At 40.7% G+C, this 17,100-nt stretch overlaps 1 protein-coding gene across 2 annotated transcripts in view; it reads left to right on the top strand.

Moving 5' to 3' along the window:
- Position 1: 1 nt before the first annotated feature.
- Positions 2 to 17,100, top strand: part of OFD1 (OFD1 centriole and centriolar satellite protein) — a 31,760-nt gene continuing 14,661 nt past the window's right edge. Inside the window, exons 1-11 of one of the 2 annotated variants that reach the window (XM_081126286.1) lie at positions 2 to 154; positions 562 to 660; positions 4,227 to 4,427; positions 6,193 to 6,261; positions 6,349 to 6,379; positions 7,931 to 8,038; positions 9,360 to 9,496; positions 9,824 to 9,997; positions 12,071 to 12,177; positions 13,688 to 13,807; positions 15,472 to 15,545. In XM_081126286.1, coding sequence (XP_080982412.1) covers positions 568 to 660; positions 4,227 to 4,427; positions 6,193 to 6,261; positions 6,349 to 6,379; positions 7,931 to 8,038; positions 9,360 to 9,496; positions 9,824 to 9,997; positions 12,071 to 12,177; positions 13,688 to 13,807; positions 15,472 to 15,545 — 1,114 coding nt within the window. In that variant the 5' untranslated portion in view covers positions 2 to 154; positions 562 to 567. Of the gene's footprint in view, positions 155 to 302; positions 385 to 561; positions 661 to 4,226; positions 4,428 to 6,192; positions 6,262 to 6,348; positions 6,380 to 7,930; positions 8,039 to 9,359; positions 9,497 to 9,823; positions 9,998 to 12,070; positions 12,178 to 13,687; positions 13,808 to 15,471; positions 15,546 to 17,100 lie in introns of those variants that run through there. The other variant, XM_081126287.1, reaches the window with a different exon arrangement.

Below are 17,100 nucleotides of genomic sequence, written 5' to 3'. Positions count from 1 at the left end.
CGCTGGAGGGCTCCGGACTGGGAAAGCTCGGCTGCGCTCGGCGGTAGAGGGCGGACCGGCTGCGAGCAGCGCGTCCTCACGTGGCGCCTCGCCTCCTAGGTCCCAGGGTTTCCCCGGCTTTGTCGCTCGACGTCGCTGCCCCGCGGCGGCCCCGGTGAGAGTCGCGCTCGCGCCCAGTGCCCGACACCCTCCCCCCCCACGGGACCCCGAGGAGAGGAAGTGCGTGTCTCGGCCGGGGTTCCTACTTCGCAGGGGGCGGCAGAGCGTCGAGCATCCCGATTCGGCGGCTCCCGTGCGGGGCGCGGGGACTGCCCCGGCGGGGACTGCGGCGCGGCGTGGGCGGGGCTGGCGTGGTGGGACGCGGCCGCCCGAGCGCGGGACCAGGTACATGCCGCGGCCGCCGCTCGGGCGCCGGAGGAGCGCGAGCCCCTTGTGTGTGTGCGTTTCGGCGCCGTTCCCCGCCGGCCCTTTCCGAGCTGTCCGCGGGTTAGCGCCGGTCCGTGCGTTTCCAGAAAGCCCCCGCTCTGCCTGCCCCGTAACCGTGAGCATCTTCTCTTGCAGTCCACTATGCCCCCCAAATATGACTCGTTGAGTCAAGACGAGCTACGCAAAAGGCTGTACCAGACGTTTAAGGACCGGGGTATACTGGACACGCTCAAGGTATCGGCTTTAGGCTTATCCGTTAGATACCTTTTACAAGTGGACGCCGTAGCCGGCAGTCCACGTGGGAATTGACCCAGGCCTTGGTGTTGAAAATTATGTGCGTGTATACGTGTATATATAGTCTTGGTGAGCGACCTTTTGATGTTTTGTATAACTCGTTGTCCTCGAACAAGTCTCAAATGCTTTCGAGTTTGCGCGGTCTTTATATTCTCATAGGTTTTTTGAACTGACATTCAGATAGGAGCGAATAACTTTATAAAATGAACACATTTTAGTAAGGTTAGGCTTGTTTGATGAAGCTGGTTTATAGGTTCCTGAATTTAAATGGTATCGTAATAGTCATGCTTGAGTGAAGGAAATTGACATGATATGGAAAACATTAAGTGTACTGCTTACCGTAGAATAGTTTCAGGAATGAGAACATTCTTTAAAATATCTTTGAAAGTATGAAGGTTTCATTTGCACAGCAAATACTTATTAGTATGAATTAACTGCAGGGAGTTGGATTAACAGCAATGAGTAGAATTACTCAAACATGTTTTCATTACTGTATACATTGCAGAAGTATATTTTACACTTAAAAATGGGAAATTAAGGAAAAGTGAGATTGCTTTTTTTTCCTTCTCCTGCCCCCGTTGTTTTTGTAATTAAAAAACACACAAAACAAACAAACAAAAAAACCCACTTCAAACTCATCGGAAAAGTACAGGAAAACATGAAGGAGGAAAGTCATCTCTGATAGAACCACTCATTGGCATAATATATGTGTGCGTATGTGTGTGTTCTTCTTAGTTCAATATTATATGGTGAGCATTTTCCTTTGTCCTTAAAAGTTTCTTCAAATTCTCATTTTCACTGGCAGCAGGCTCATGTTCGGATGTATGTGTAATTTATGTAGCATTTCCCTGTTGAATATTTAATTTTAGCAGCAAACATTTATTAATACATTTTATATATATAAATTAACAGCAAGGAGTAGGATTAGTTCAGACCCGTTTTCATAACTATATGTATTTCAGAGGTATATCTTACACTTAAAATGTTGACTAGGTTATACCCAGGTCTACACATTCTTCAGTTGCATTTCTCATTTTTTTGCCTAAAGTGGTATTACTTATGGTCTTCTATGACTCTGTCCTGGAAAATCGCAGGGCGTGAGCACTTCTTTTTAAGGCTCTTGGTGTCTCGTTCTAGAAAGATTGTAATAGTGTATATTCCACCAGCAGTTTGAGAATGCTTGTTTCACTCCAGTATTATCACATTTTAAAAACCAATCTAAGATTGAAAAACTCTTATTTTAGTATTTATTCCTTTGATTATTAATGAAGTTGCACGTATTGTTTGGCTATTTGTATGTTTTCCATGGATTGGCAGTTCATGTCTCTTGCTCAATTTTTTGGAGTGTTAGTGTTTTCTTACTAACATATAAGAAATCATTTAATAGAAACTATTAATCTTTTTTCCATTTTTGTGGCAATGCTTTTATCTTGGTGTTCAATTTTAATTTGGCTCTAAAAATACTGATGATATATTTTTATATAGTCAAATCTATTGATTTTTTTTTTTCTGATTATTCTCAGTGAATTTTTCTCCACCAGTAGCATGAATAGTCACTTTTTAAGTTTTTCAAAAGATTTCCCTTTTTATAGTTAACGCTGTAACCCACCTGGAGTTAATTGTAGGGTATAATGCATTAATACAGCTTCTAATGTGGGGTGGCCATTGTATTTCTGGGTATGGCATATTTTCTTTTTCTGTGTTTCTGGATTAGATTTGATAGTGTTTCTCATCCTATCTGTAGTCACAATTGACATTGACTAATCCTGTTTGAGCTCTCTTTCTTGGCTTTGGTGTGGGGATTATGCTGGCCTTGTTGGCTGTATAGGTGCAATATATCCTTGGGAGAAATGTTTCCTGTTTGCAGCTGTTGTTTCTGGAATTCCAGCTTGATCAATGGCAGGACAGAGTTTCACTCTTTCAGTCTGAGCTAATTTTTATTTTCTCAGTTCAATGACTGGTCTGGGTGCGTTCTAATTTTTAAAATTTCTCGAATTTTTGAGTGGCCTAACTCATATTCTATTTGGATGTTCGAAAAGAATTTGTATTTATGGTTAAGTACAAAGTCATAGATACCTGTTAAATGAGGTTTACCAAATCTTTTTCATATTTTGAGTCCACTTAATCTGTCAATTTCTAAGAGATGTGCTGAGGGTCCCTAAGTCTCTTCTCTCCCACTTCCCCTCTCCCCACAATAATTGTACTTATTTTTACCTTAGGGACATTGCAAGGTTTAATTCCGAGTGTATTTTCCTCTTTGCATTGGCTGCTGGAAAGGCCCCAGCCAGTCTTGCCATTTCTTCTGGCAAGTGCTAGATGGCATGCTTTTTGTATTTGCCAAGATGGAAATTCATCTATAATGTCATTTCATTTTTTTATACTCATTTTCCTTTTACCCTGCTGATATCACTCATTTAAATTTTATCTTATTTCAGTACTTGTTTGCAAGATACTCTGAGTCACTTTTGTCAATTAAGCTGGACCTAAATATATTACTTCTCTAGTATGTTACAAGTCTTATTAAACCACCTCTGAATTTTATTGGTGGAGAATGCTGTAGTTTCTTTTTTCTTGTTTTCTCATTGCTGTTACTGAACTCTATTAGAGGAGGCAGAGCATGTATATTCTGCTCAGTGTAAATGTCTTTGGTACTATAGGACTTTCTATGTGTAAGTCCTGTTCTATACTGGTAGTTATAAACTGTTCTCTCTAGCTGAAGGATAGAAGATAGAGGTATAGCAACTCCGTTTGTTTCTTGCTTGTATTCTATTGATATGAATACATTAGATATTATTTAGTGTTGAACCCCATGGATATAGGCAACGTAGTCTTAAGCTCAGCCCAATTATATGTTTCCAGATTATATGCAAAATAGATTAGAACAAATATCCAGTAGTTCAGTTAATTTAGAGATTTTCTTAAAATCCAAAGGAATAATAACACTAGTTATAACCTTGAAAAAATTACCCACCTTGAACCTGAATTTCCTTATTTATAAAATGTCTTGAGATGTAAATACTATATATGAAAGTGCATCTTAATAAGCCTTTTTAGAGGAGATTGCTCTCTTGCATATGTTATTTCCTTTTGGGGAACCCAATTTTATTTTGATCAGTATACTCAATAAACTGGTTTCACCCAATATTGTTTCATATCCTCCCACAATCCACAGAGAGTTGAGAAAGCAGCAGAATTTTCTCTTATATTTGCTATCCCAATCAAAAGCTGCTGACATGGGCTCATAGTCTACATGTGTTGTAGCTAACTACCACTTCACTTGGCAGCTGGTTGAAGCAGGCTGCTTTGGCCGGTACCCATGGCCTGCTTGTCTCACAGGTTAAGACAGTGTGCAACAGAGATGGTCTGACTTCTGGCCATGGACCTAGAACCACTGTGGAAATCAAAGGAAGGGTTCTAATTCACGTGGCACATCTGTGTATGTCCCGTGCAGTAATCCTGCTGAAAGTCGGCTCCCTCGTGTTTCTTCCCTCTTTGTCTTTGAGCAGACACAGCTGAGAAAGAATCTCATCCACGAGTTGATGCACCCGGTACTGAGCGGAGACATGCAGCCCGCGTCCATCCCGGTGGAAGGGAGCGCCCTCTTGATAGGCGCTTCCAACTCCCTGGTGGCGGATCACTTGCAAAGATGTGGCTATGAGTATTCACTTTCGGTGTTCTTTCCAGAGAGTGGCTTGGCAGAAGAAAAGGTAAAGTTTCCCTCCCCGTTCCTGAATTTTCTGTTCGCGGCCTCTTCTCAGATAATGGTTAAGTGCTGCGTAGTAGCCGAGTGCTCCTTGGCTGGCTTGGCCCCTTCTCAGCCATCTGCAAGCCACGCCCGTAGAGTTGTTACATAATGCAACTAAGGAGTACTTAGTTTCATATGTCGGCTCCCGCGTTCGGGGTTTGTTAAATTGTGAGGTGCAGAATCACAAAACACTCTGGAGCTAGAGTTGTTCTTATATTCCATGTAGTTGTCTAAGTAAGACTCCTAACTGCTGTTTTTGTTGACTGCTGTTGTGAGCTCAACACTGAGCTAGTCGCCCTGCAGGTGTCTATGTGTCCCAGGTGAGGAACCAGAGTCTGGAGAGGTGGGTGATTTGCTCAGGATCACGGGATTTTGGGGTGGCAACACGGGGCGGTAAATCTAAATCTCTAAAATGTGCTCTCTTTATTTTTACCTCTGTCTCTAGATATTTCTCTTTGTGATTATATAAGAGAAGTGAGGAATAGATTAATTTTTTAAAAGTCTGTGGTGGTCTCAAATATTAAAACATGGTTTATCACTTTTCTAATTGTTTTAACTATATTCCTCCACTGTTACCATTGAATATATGAGTCACACACTTCATTATTTTAAAGGCAGATATATCAATTTTCCCTATATTTTTAAAATAAGACTTAATTTTTTTAGAGCAGTTCAGGTTCACAGCAAAATTGAGCAGAAGGGGAGCCTTCCTATCTTCTCCCTCCCGCACATGTGCACAGCCTCCCCCATTACCAACATTGTGTAATCGGTGCGCCTGCCTTGGGGCACCATTATTACCGGAAATCCGTAGCTGACCTTAGGATGCCCTTTGTGTTGTCCTTACGTTTATCTTACTGTCTTATATGTCATTGCCTAAAAGTTTCATATTCAGAAGTTTTAAGAAATCATGAATAGTGTTAGTATTTGAAAACCTTAAAATTTAAATATGCTGTATTTATTCATTAACAACCAGATTTTATTTATCAACATTAGGAATTCTTTTTTGGTCCATCAGTCTCTAAGTTTGTAATTACATTTCACAATTTTGTTTATTGCATGAGCAATACTCAATTACATAGTGATTAGAGCAGTAATTAATCTATTTCATATAATTAAAGGTTTTTACTACTATAAAATGCCGTGCAGAATATTTTCTTTAAAGGAAAACCAATAGAAAATAAATCATATCACTGTTCTCAGGGTAGATATAGTAAATGATACTACATACTGTACTGGGAATATATATTAAGAATAGCTACCCAAAATGGTTGTTTAAACCTATTTTCAGTATACTTTAGTCATTCATAGTTGTAAAGACAGTAAAAATTGCGTTTATTTACATTTCAAAGCAAGAATACTTAAAAAAAAAATTGTTGCAGTTGAAAGACCCTGGAATTCACTCGTGACTCATGTATTCATTGGTTCATCAGATATTTGAGTTTGTCATCTGCAAAGCACTAACCATTTCTGTGGTTTCTGTTAGGCATATCATCTTCATTGTGAAGTATTTGGAGGTTAATTACATGATCAAAAAATTTTATCCACTTGATCTCAGTATGTTTATTGTAATTTAATAGTATAAGGAACAGCTTCAATTTTATATTATTAGCACAGTAAAAATCTTTTTATTTAATCTGAAGATGGTTCTTAGTCTTATATTCAGAAACATCCTAATTTATCATTTAAACATTGATGTAAAAATGTCTACTTAATCTTTTTTTCTGAAGGTATTTACTATGCAAGATCTATTACAACTCATTAAAATTAAGCCGGAATCCAGTCTCTACAAATCTCTGGTAGGATTATTTAGATTTTATAACTTCCTTTGGTTTGTTAATTATACCTGAATAGTTGAATAAAAGTCAAATATTTTCTTTTAACAGGTTTCAGGATTTGATAAAGAAAACAAAAAAGGTAGGAGCTTTCCTCTTTATAGAGAAATAGTAACATTTTTGTCTCATGTTTTTCCTATAAAAGTATGAAACTAGTAATTTTTAGGGGGAAGAATAAGGAATCTAATTTGAATTTAATTATGATTTTCTTGCTGACAATACCTGACCTTTTAAATAAACAACAAATCATTTGTTGTTTTGACAAATGTAGATAATTTTCTTCAAACTTCAATCTTTTTAATAGCTCTTAGATACTCAAATAAGAAAATTGTAGATAGGATCAGTAGCCCTACAATTGGATTGAGAGTCTCTTTGTAAAGCTACCCAATGTTTGGAACATTTCCACACACAAAAGAGAACAAACTAACGTTTAGGCCAAGTATCTATATCCTGATATCCCCCCTCAGTTAATTACCTACCTATTGATGGCGGTTTCGTCGTCATCTGGCTTTGCCGGTAGAAGCAGCATGCGGTGTCCACCCTTGGTGTCCCTGTGGAAGTGTAGCTGCGTGAATTCCCGGAGGTGGACTGACTGAAGGGCATGTGCGTTTCGAATACACACAAACACTGACAGATTTCCCTCCCAAGTGATCGAACCTGCTGGTTTCCCCACTTGAAGTCAAAACTTCAAGTGTGTGAAGTCAAAGCTTCAAGTGTGGCCCTGGCCGGTTTGGCTCAGTGGTTAGTGTGTCGGCCTGAGGACTGAAGGGTCTCGGGTTCGATTCCGGTCGAGGGCACGTACCTGGGTTGGGGCACGTGCAGGAGGCAACCAATCGATGTGTCTCTCACATCAATGTTTCTCTTTCTCTTCTACTCTCTAAAGAGCAATGGGAAAAAATATCCTTGGTCAAGGATTAAAAAAAACTTCAAGTATGGTCAGAGTTTTAATCTTAGCAATGTTCTAGGGAAAATAGGATCTCTCTGTTGTTGTATTAATTTACATTTATTTATGATTTTGTTCATGTTTATTAGACATTAAAATTTTTTCTATAAACTCTTTGTCCATGCTCTTTTTAGAATTTTCTTGCTGATTCATAAGAGTTCTTTGGTATTATAAAAATTAGTGCTCTGTCTCCATATTATAGCAACTATTTTTTTCCAGCGTATGGTTTGTCTTTTGACTTTATTTCATGCCATATATAAGTTCTTAATTTTTTATCTTGTTAAGTATTTCTCTTTATTCTGGATTTTTGTGCCATACTCAGGAAGGACTTCCCTCAGAAATTATTCTTAAAAGATACATAATAGCCTGGCCGGTGTGGCTCAGCAGTTGAGCGTCGACCTAGGATCCAGGAGATGCGTTCGATTCCCGGTCAGGGCACATGCCCGGGTTGCGGGCTCCATCCCCAGTCAGGGTGTGCAGGAGGCAGCCGATCAGTGACTCATCGTTGATGTTTCAGTCTCTCTCTCCCTCTCCCTTCCTCTTTCTGAAATCAATAAAGATATTTAAAAAATACGTAATATAAAAAAGGATAATGTTATAAACTCCAGACTCCAAATCGATAAACAGTGACTGAGCAATGGTTGAATGAAAGGTGTTGTGAGACGAAACTATGTACATTGTGTTTTTTAGGTTTTCTCGTGGAGTTTTTAAAAGAAATGGCACAATATCATCAGGCAAAAGAGACTTGTGACATGGACACTCAGACAAGTCCGATGTTTCCTAGCAAAGACTCTCTTGGTAATTGCAGGCTTTTTTCATAACTTCAAGTTTTCTGTTTTCTCTTTGAATGAAGGAAATGACCCGACTTCCCATGTTGTGTGTGTTCCTAGACTGGGAGGGATGTAAGCTGCAGGTGGGGTGCTCATTCCTGGAAGGGACCAGACTCTGTCGTCAGTACTGCCCTTCCCTCTATGACCACCAGGGTGACCCTTTCTAAAACTCGAGGGAATGCAGAGGCCCACGTTCTTGTTTGCTGGGTTGAACCTCTCAACTGGGAGGCTCTTCCCTGTGTCTCATCTAACTTTATTTTATAGCCACTAACAATGAGAAGATCCTAGACTATTTGTATTGCAGAGAACTAGAGAAGTCAGTGGCCCATCACTTCATTTTATAGTTGAGGAAACCGAGGTCTCCAGAGGAAGGAAAAGCAACTTGGAGACACCCAGTCTGGGTCAGAACTGATACTAGAGTCCAAGTTTTCTGGTCCATGATCCAGAGCCTTATCCGCCGCGGTACAACCTTTCTACAGTACCGTCCTGCCCTTTAGTTGTATGCTCAGGAGAGAAGGGAAACGGCTGGCTAAAATGCTGTGATTAATCCTGTCCCCTCCTTACTCTTAAGGAGCAACAGTGCCTGTAACTTGTTAGACAGTAAGTCCAAGAATCTTAGTCTACTTGTGCCAGCCTTTTTTCCCTACGCATACTTGTTTGTGGGCACTGGTGTTTACATGATTGAGACAGTGCTCTCGCTGTGGGTCTGCACTCTGCCATGTGGTTGGTTCTGTTCCCCATTTGGTGTGAGGGCCATGGGTCTGCTGGAAAGAGCGCTGGAATGAGAGACCATCAGTAGACCTGCCTTTCATCCTAGTTACACCAGTATGTAGTTGCTTAGCCCTCTGACACTGTGTGGGCATCTGTGTCCTCTGTAAAATGGAAGACTTGAAACTCATGATCTTTAATTCATTTTAAGGTCAGTGTTTTGAACATGTGTCTCGATTTTCACCAAAGACTGATCAAAGAACTCTCTGCTTTGGCACTTAGAGACTGGAAGGAGATACCAGTGTTTTCTGGCTTAAACTGCTTTCTTTTTCCCTGACATCTTATGAAAATTTTCAAACATACAAAAAAGTTGAAAGTTTTACAGTTCACCATTAAATTTGTATTATACTTGCTTGATCACTTTCCATCCAGTAATCTAAATTTTTTGAATTATTTCAGAGTAGACTGCAGACATTCCTGCACACTCCCCTACTTGTACTCTTTGCTTTTGAACAGACTTCTGGCCTCTTGCTCACCTGACCACATTCCTTTACCCTAATTTCCTGTGTTTGTTTTAATAGCTGAGAAGTTTCAACATATTGACGATCAGTTTGCGGGTGCTTACCCTCAGCATCCAAAGTTAGACTCTTTAGAAATGAAGTTAAATGAATATAAGAGGGAAATAGAACAGCAGCTTCAAGCAGAAATGCATGAAAGGGTAAGCTTATCTTGTTGCTGTTAACAAAAGTGACATTTTTGCTTATATTTTCATTCTTAATCTTAGGTATATAGGAAAATATCTAGGATCTTTATTAATGAATGTGATGCTATACTGTTGTGCATATTATTTTTCTTTCCCCTTGATGTCATTTCTTTTTCCTTTTTGAATGAATCCTGACAGGTACAATGAATGAGATGAAACTAAAGATGAATTAAACTAAATATATTTAGAGCATGAATGTTAAACCTAACCATGGAGAATTTGTTACTGTTTTTTTTTTAGTATCATTATTGGTATTTACAATTATTTGTGCTCAATTGGCAGTTGAAGCATTTTAAAAATACTGAAATAGTAAAAATTAAAATGGAAGAAAAAAGAAAGTCTGAGAAGGAATTGGCGAAGTTCTGGAATGATGTTGAGAGAACTTGTCAAGCAAAATCTGAAGCCCTCCTTTCTCGGGAAAAGATGTCCCTTGAGAGAATTCAAAAGCACCAGGAGGTAATATTTTTAAATCGTTTACTAGGTAGCTCTTTCCTGCACCTGTTAGTCGATTGGCTCAAAGCCCAGGAGCAAGGTGGGGCATTTGCTGGAACAATCAATGGTTCAGGCCCTAGAGGAGCAGTAGGGACTGCGTTCAAGAACGCAAGTGGAGGAATTGGCCTTCAAAAGGATGCCCAGACTTCTTTTTCCGAGACTGCTGGAAGGAAAGTGGGTGTGAAGGTTCGCGTCGGGGGTGTAAGCACTCGCACTGGGGAGCGGCTGAGGTGAGGGTTAGGTAGCGATGTGGAGGAGACAGCCAGAGGTGTGGAGTGGCTGCTGGAGGTGAGGAGCAGAGCAGCCCCCCGAAGCGGGCGGGACTGCTCGAGCTGAGTGGCGGCCCTGCTGAGGTGGGCAACCTGGAACTGAAGTAGACCAAAGCAAGTGCTTGCAGGCGGTCGTTCTGTTGCAGCTCTTGGGAGGTTTTGGCAGGTCAGTGAGGGCAGAAAGATGGTGGTTGAGAGCTGAATTAATTTGATTTGAGAAAGGCAGCCTGGTTAGTTGAAGACATTGGGGTTCAGCACGATGGTAAAGGGAACCAGAGCGGAGGGTGGATGCCACTACCCTAGGGTAGGAGAGAGTCACATGACAGTCTCAGAGACCTCAGGGGATGGGGGCGGGGATGCTGACAGGTGGAAGGGTAAGGGTGGACCAAGAGGGCGGAGTTGCGGGTGAAGCAGGAAACCAAAGGCAGTGTGCTTCCATCAGAGCAAAGGCGAAGCTCCCTAGAGTAGAGGAGTCCAGGGCTGCAAGCACCATCCATGTGGCCATTTGACCTTGTCACCCAGGAAAGTGACTGGTCAGGAGGTGGGACAGGTTGAGGAGTGGCAGGGAGTGCATGTCAGCAGGAGGATTTGGATCTACTCCTTTAGGAAAAACGGGTTCCTTTCCCCAGGGGATGTCAGACCAGACTGGATTTGGGGCATGGGTTTCTATGTCCAGCCAGAGCTACTGATGCCAGGAGATGGTGGAAGTAAGAGGCTTCCTCTCGGCATCAACCCTTGCTTAGAGCTTCTCAGTGAGACCCAGTTATTAATGGTAATTGCACCCTCTACGATTTTGTGTAGTGTTTCTGGGAATTGGGCTTATTTTAGCTATAAAAATAAATGTTGAAAGCACTGGTTTTTGAGATGGTTGAATTGTGTTCAGACTAACACTTTTATCTTTAAGATAGGTGACTAACTATATCAGATCCACCAGTTAACAGCGCAAGTCCCCATTTAGTCAACAGATTCTGGGAAAGCTTCAGAGAAGGTTGCCATTCTCATAAAAGGCACCATGCCTTTACACCACCACCCAGAATGTCCTCCTCCTCCTCTCCCTGATAAAACTGTCCTGTCCTTCAAACTCCAACTTGAATGTCTCCTCGAGGTGACATCTTCCCCGACTGCCACTGATAGATTTGATTCATTCTTGCCGGGGAGACTGGACTCTGGTTGTGAAATCATCACACTGTAGCATGATTGTTTCTCCCTTAGTAAATTGAATTTTTTAAAAGACGGGTACTGTATCTTCATCTTTTCATATCCAGCCCCCAGTGTGCTTTCTGACAGGATACTCAGTAAATCCTTGCTCAGTGAACACACAAATGGAAGTGTGGCCTGTTCATCCAGGGCTTCATACGAGCTTTCTAAAGCTGAGTCAGAATGACCTATGACTCAAACAACCACTGACCCATGGGAATTCTATTTTGTTAAGTCTTACTGCTGAATGTACATTTTGTTTTTGTGGTTTTTTGCTGAAGAACTTACCAAAAATTTAAGTGTCTGAGAGATGTTAATTAAGTAGAATAATTACACAAGGGATGTTAGGAATATAGGGTAATGTAGCTTTAACAGTCATTGCGGGAGGGAGTAAATTTTTGTGTAACTAGAACAGGCAAAATGCATACCTCAAGGTGGAACCTTTTGAGAGTGAAATTGTTACTCTAAATGTCTGTACTTGGATTATTCTCTGGAATTTAGGAAGCAGTCCATTAGTTCAAATCTGTTTTATTTTCTTTAACTTGCTAAAAATTAATGCTTTCCTGTACAGATGGAAACAAAAGAAATTTATGCTCAAAGGCAGCTTCTACTGAAGGATATCGATTTGGTAAGAGGCAGAGAAGAAGAGCTGAAACAAAGAATTGAAGCTTTTGATATGTAAGTAGTAAGTTTTCATTTTGGATATTCAGAGCCTGTGAGATTAAAAACTAAACATGTCTAAGTATTCTAATGCTAATCCCCAAGTAGGGTTCTTGGTTGTAAAGGTGCCATCACCGAGTTTTAAAAGGCACAAGTAAAGAGAAATGGAGACTAGGATTTTGCTTTTGAAATAGTAGACATTGGGGTGAACAGCCGAGTGAGATACCATCACCGGGCTGCAGTAAAGCCCGGCCAGTGCTTTGAAGAAGCTGACGCTGCTTTAACAGATGGTGTTGCACGCTCACGTTCAGTCATTCGGATGTAACGGTGGTGTGTGCATGTAGTAACCGAATTGCAGACACGTCTCCCTGCTCTGCTGTGGGAGGACCTGCGGTGGCTCTGACTGGACTTGTACTGGGTGAGGCGGCCTGTGATGTGTGTGTGCTTCTCCTGAGTGCTCACCAGCGTTTCATTCTTCACATCTTACCTGCGATTAATAGCAAGCTCACCAGTCTAGCGTATGCAGTAAGCTTTCTTCCCAGTTAGGGTCTGCTGTTAGTTGAAACTCACAGGTACTCTTATTCATTAAAGGATTTGTCCCTTCATTAAGGAGCTTCTCTCATTTGTATAGGCTCAGCTCATTTGATTTCTTCTCTCTCCCTACCTTACTCTCCTTTTGGCAGTAGAGAAGTGGTAAGTTAATCCGAGAGGAAAGGAAAGGGACCAAATTTGGGAGATAGCTCGTGGTCATGTGCTCACTTTACATTCCCCCCCCCCCCCCCTCGCTTCACATGCAGTTCACGCCCCTTCGCTTCCCGGGTTAGCCCGCGGGGGGTGAGCACATAGGCTTTCGCCTTCGCGCGGAGCCCTCGGTTCCCTGGGCTGCTCACGGCCTGATCTGAGGACCCGATTCCCTGGCTCTGGGATGGATTTAGGGTTGACTGAAGGCCTCACTTGAACACCATTCCGTTCTTCAGTATTTGGAAATTCTGATTGATCCCTCTATCTTTTGCTCTCTCGTTCGGCACCCTTTTCAGTTTTCAATCACTAGATTATTAAATGCCAAAAATAAATGTTCTCTCTTTAATACCTGTGGGCTAATCAGTTAAATCTCACAGAAAAAATCTTACAGAAGAAACAAGCACTCAAGTACACTAACAAATTTGGTTTGTAGCTCTTACTTAATAACATTATTCTTTCACCTCTGAATTGATTATGGCCATTTATCACCTGTAACCGTTTTGTAACTGAATCATCTGCTGTGAAAAAGCACCTTGGCTCAACACTTTCACACTCCCTCCAGCCTGGTGCCACCTTATAGCTCTATTGGCTACTTCAGATCCCTCATAACTCGGTCAGTTCATAAAATAGAAGGAGGACTTCTGGCTCTTTTTGTTTATTTCCCAGTGGTGACAGTCACATCGCAGTTTTAGTCTGTGGAGCTAACAGCACGTTATTTTTCTGTCTTAAAATCTTTACTTGAGATATTAGTTTTTTTATTTGCTTTTTATATTTTTGCTAATTTCAGGGCTCAGAGGCTACAGCAAGAGAAAAATAAAAGCATGGCTGATGCACTTAAGAGACGGGAGCTGAATATAAAGAGCATGGAGGAGACCTATGACCAGAAGCTCAAGAGTGAAATTCTAAAGTAATTGTTTGGCATTCTTAAAAGAAGTAGTATGTTTGAATTAAGTTGTTAGAAACATGGCAACACTAGTGAAGTAGATTAGGCTAACATTTTATGGTGAAAGTTAGTGTTTAAAAAATACATGTTTTCACTGACAGTCAAGCCTTTCCCATGAGTATTTGAGTTAAGATGATTTTAAAAGGATACAGTACAGAGAATAGCATCCTCTGCTTGTTCTTACCCGTAGCTTCTCTAACAGGTACTGAGGGACCTGCGATTTGCTTTAATTTTTAGGGCACCTTGTGACTTGCTCAGTTTGCACTGCTGATAAGCTATAAAAGCGGAATTATAATCACTTAGTATCTCTTTTCTTCTACCCCACTCATACTGCCCCTAAGATGGGGGTGGCTAACAATTTATAAATTATTCTACGTAGCGGTTATAGTATTTGTCAGTGGACATGTGTCTTGTATTCCTTCAAGATTCTGCAAAGCCAGAATGAAAAGGAAAAAAAACCTGAAATTAACTATTGATGAAGAAAAAATGATACAGGGAAAGGAAAGTATGGATAACTGTGGTTACCATGGCTTTACTATAGTTGACTTTTATTGTGTTACATTGACTAGTATCTTAGTGCAAAGACAGTTAACCAGTATGGTAATTTTTCTCTCTAGTGCTCAGTGTAGTGTCTGGCACATAATAAATGTTCAGTTAGTATTCATTGAGTAAATGAATTCTTGGTGAAGAGATGACTCAACTGAGCTGCTCTGGTATTTCTTAATCATTGGCCTCTTTTTACTGCCTTGCCCATAATCTGTCATTGATATTCCATTGCATAGTACTTGCAAAAGTTTCTTGAGCTTATTTAAAAGAATTCTAATAAAAAAGAGATACAGTACCTTTCCATGTATCGATTTTGAAATGATGGGTGTTATCCCTACATATTTTATGCCAGCTCCTTGAGTATAGTAGCAGACACTGATGCATCTATAGTTGTTAAACTTTTAGGAATAAGTGAATAAGTGTGTATGTTAACTTTCCATCACCACGGAGATCGTGAACTGTCTGGTGTTATTTGTCTGCCTTGGGTATCCTCTCTGACTTTGGGAAGTGTTGGAGTTCGCAGGATATTCACCACAGGAGTGCTTCTCTTTCCTTTCTCCCATCTCTGAACCGAAACGTCTGCTAGTAGCAGTTGGTGGAGATAAGTAAAACTGCTTGAAAGTGTGCCTTTTGGTATTGCTAACCCAGGTATGAAGGTGTTGGCAGTTGGCTCTTAATACTGTGCTCAGCCCCTGATAGGGAGTGGGGGGAGGCGGGGCGGCAAGGCAGGTAGATTGGATGTGACTGACTTATCTTTTGGGATTCAGAGTCAGTTGCATACAGTATAAATTTAACTTAATTTACTTTTTGTGTCAGTCCAGACCACTGTGGAATAATGGTTCTCTGTAACCTCACAGTAACTTGAGATTTGGGGACCCAGTTTACTGGAGTGCAGCAGGCTTTTACTGGACCTTGTATATTCAGAATTTGGATCTCTGGCCTTAGTACTGAGAGACCTTGAAGTTATGCATGGCCCTGTTCAGTGCCCTTAGGTGCCCGAGTGCCACAGATAAGCCCACATATTGATAGCGATCTGTCCAGGAAGGTGAAAAGAAACTCATTTTAGTCATTCTGATCCTCAGGTTTCAACTTGAGCTAAAGGACGACTACATTGCCAGAACTAACAGGCTGGTTGAAGAAGAAAGGAAGAATAAAGGTGATTCATTGTTAATACAAAATTACACATTGTTTTGTCCTTTTAATTTCACAAAATTTAAGAAATAATCATTGTCTTTCACTACATTTTTGCAAACCTTCATGTTTAACCTTTTGTACATTCACAAAGGTCACTAATTGGTAGGATTTTATCCAACTTTATATATACTTTTTACTTTATATTTTAAAAAATATGTTTTTATTAACTTTAGAGAGAGAGAGAGCGAGGGAAAGAAACATTAGTCGGCTGCCTTCTGGACACCCCCTGCTAAGATTGAGCCCACAACCTGGGCATGTGACCTGACCGGGAATCGAACTGTGACCTCTTGGTGCACGGGACGACACAACACTCAACCAACTGAGCTACACCAACCAGGGCTATATGTATTTTTTAAGTAAGAAAAGTTATATGTAAAAAATGACCCTTAACTGAGAGGAAGTAGGGTATTCAGGAATTTTTCCTACCCATCTGCCTCCCTCCCTTTGGCAACCATCAGCTTGTTATTTATATTTATGGGTTTGTTTTTGTTTTGTTTGTTCATTTGTGGTTTGTATTTTGTTTTTTTAGATTCCACGTATAGGTTAAATCAGGCAGTATTTGTCTTTCTCTGGACTGACTTCTCTTACCATAATGCCCTCTAGGTCCATCCGTGTTGTTGCAGATGGCAAGATTTCATTCTTTTCTATGGCTGAGTAATACTCCATTGTGTACATATACACACCTTCTTTATCCGTTTATCTGCTGATGGACATCTAGGTTGATTCCATTTCTTTGCTGCAGTGGACATAGGGGTACATTTGTATATCTTTTCAAATTAGTGTTTTTGCTTTTTTTGGATATCTACTAAGAAGTAGAATTGCTAGAGCACATGGCAGCTCTATTTTTAGTTTTTTGAGGCCCTTCCACACTGCTTTCCACAGTGGCTGTACCAGTCTGCACTCCCACCAACAGTGCATGAGGTTCCCTTTTCTCCACACCCTTGGCAGCACTTGTTATTTGTTGATTTATTTGTTTTTACCATGAGAGACTTCATTTTTTACTTACGGAAAATTTTATTTTAGCTTCTCTGTTCCCTGTGACCTGGTTTCTTATTTCTTTTACTTCTAATATGTTTTTGTGCCTCACGATATTTTTACTTACTATATAACCCCCTTAACTGTGGTATAATTAGCTGAGGATTAGGAAAGTTGAATGATTGTTCAATCTCCAGATTTTACATTTCATTATATTTCTAGGAACTTGCCTGTGACAAGTTGAACTTTAGTGGCAATTTCCAAGGGATTCTTGGGAGTAAACCAGGGCTGGGTACCTGATAGAGACCTGTAAGGTCATCCAGTGTGTGGCTGCCTCTCTGTGACTGTCTTTTGGAGACTAATACTTCTTCAGCAGTTAGTACCATCATGAAGTCAGCACATTATTTTTTGATGACATACCTGCATAGACTTATATTAGATGAAGTGAAAATGACAAAATAGCGACTATAAAATCATAAGGCGAATTGTTGTCTGAGGAAATTCAGACCTGTTGGCATGAGAGCTCTGAGCCGTGGTGTGAC

The sequence above is a fragment of the Miniopterus schreibersii genome, assembly GCF_964146895.1.
Source record: "Miniopterus schreibersii genome assembly, chromosome: X".
Taxonomy (NCBI): Eukaryota; Metazoa; Chordata; class Mammalia; order Chiroptera; family Miniopteridae; genus Miniopterus; species Miniopterus schreibersii.
The sequence above is the reverse complement of the archived record's forward strand: the minus strand, read 5'-3'. Positions and strand labels throughout refer to the sequence as shown.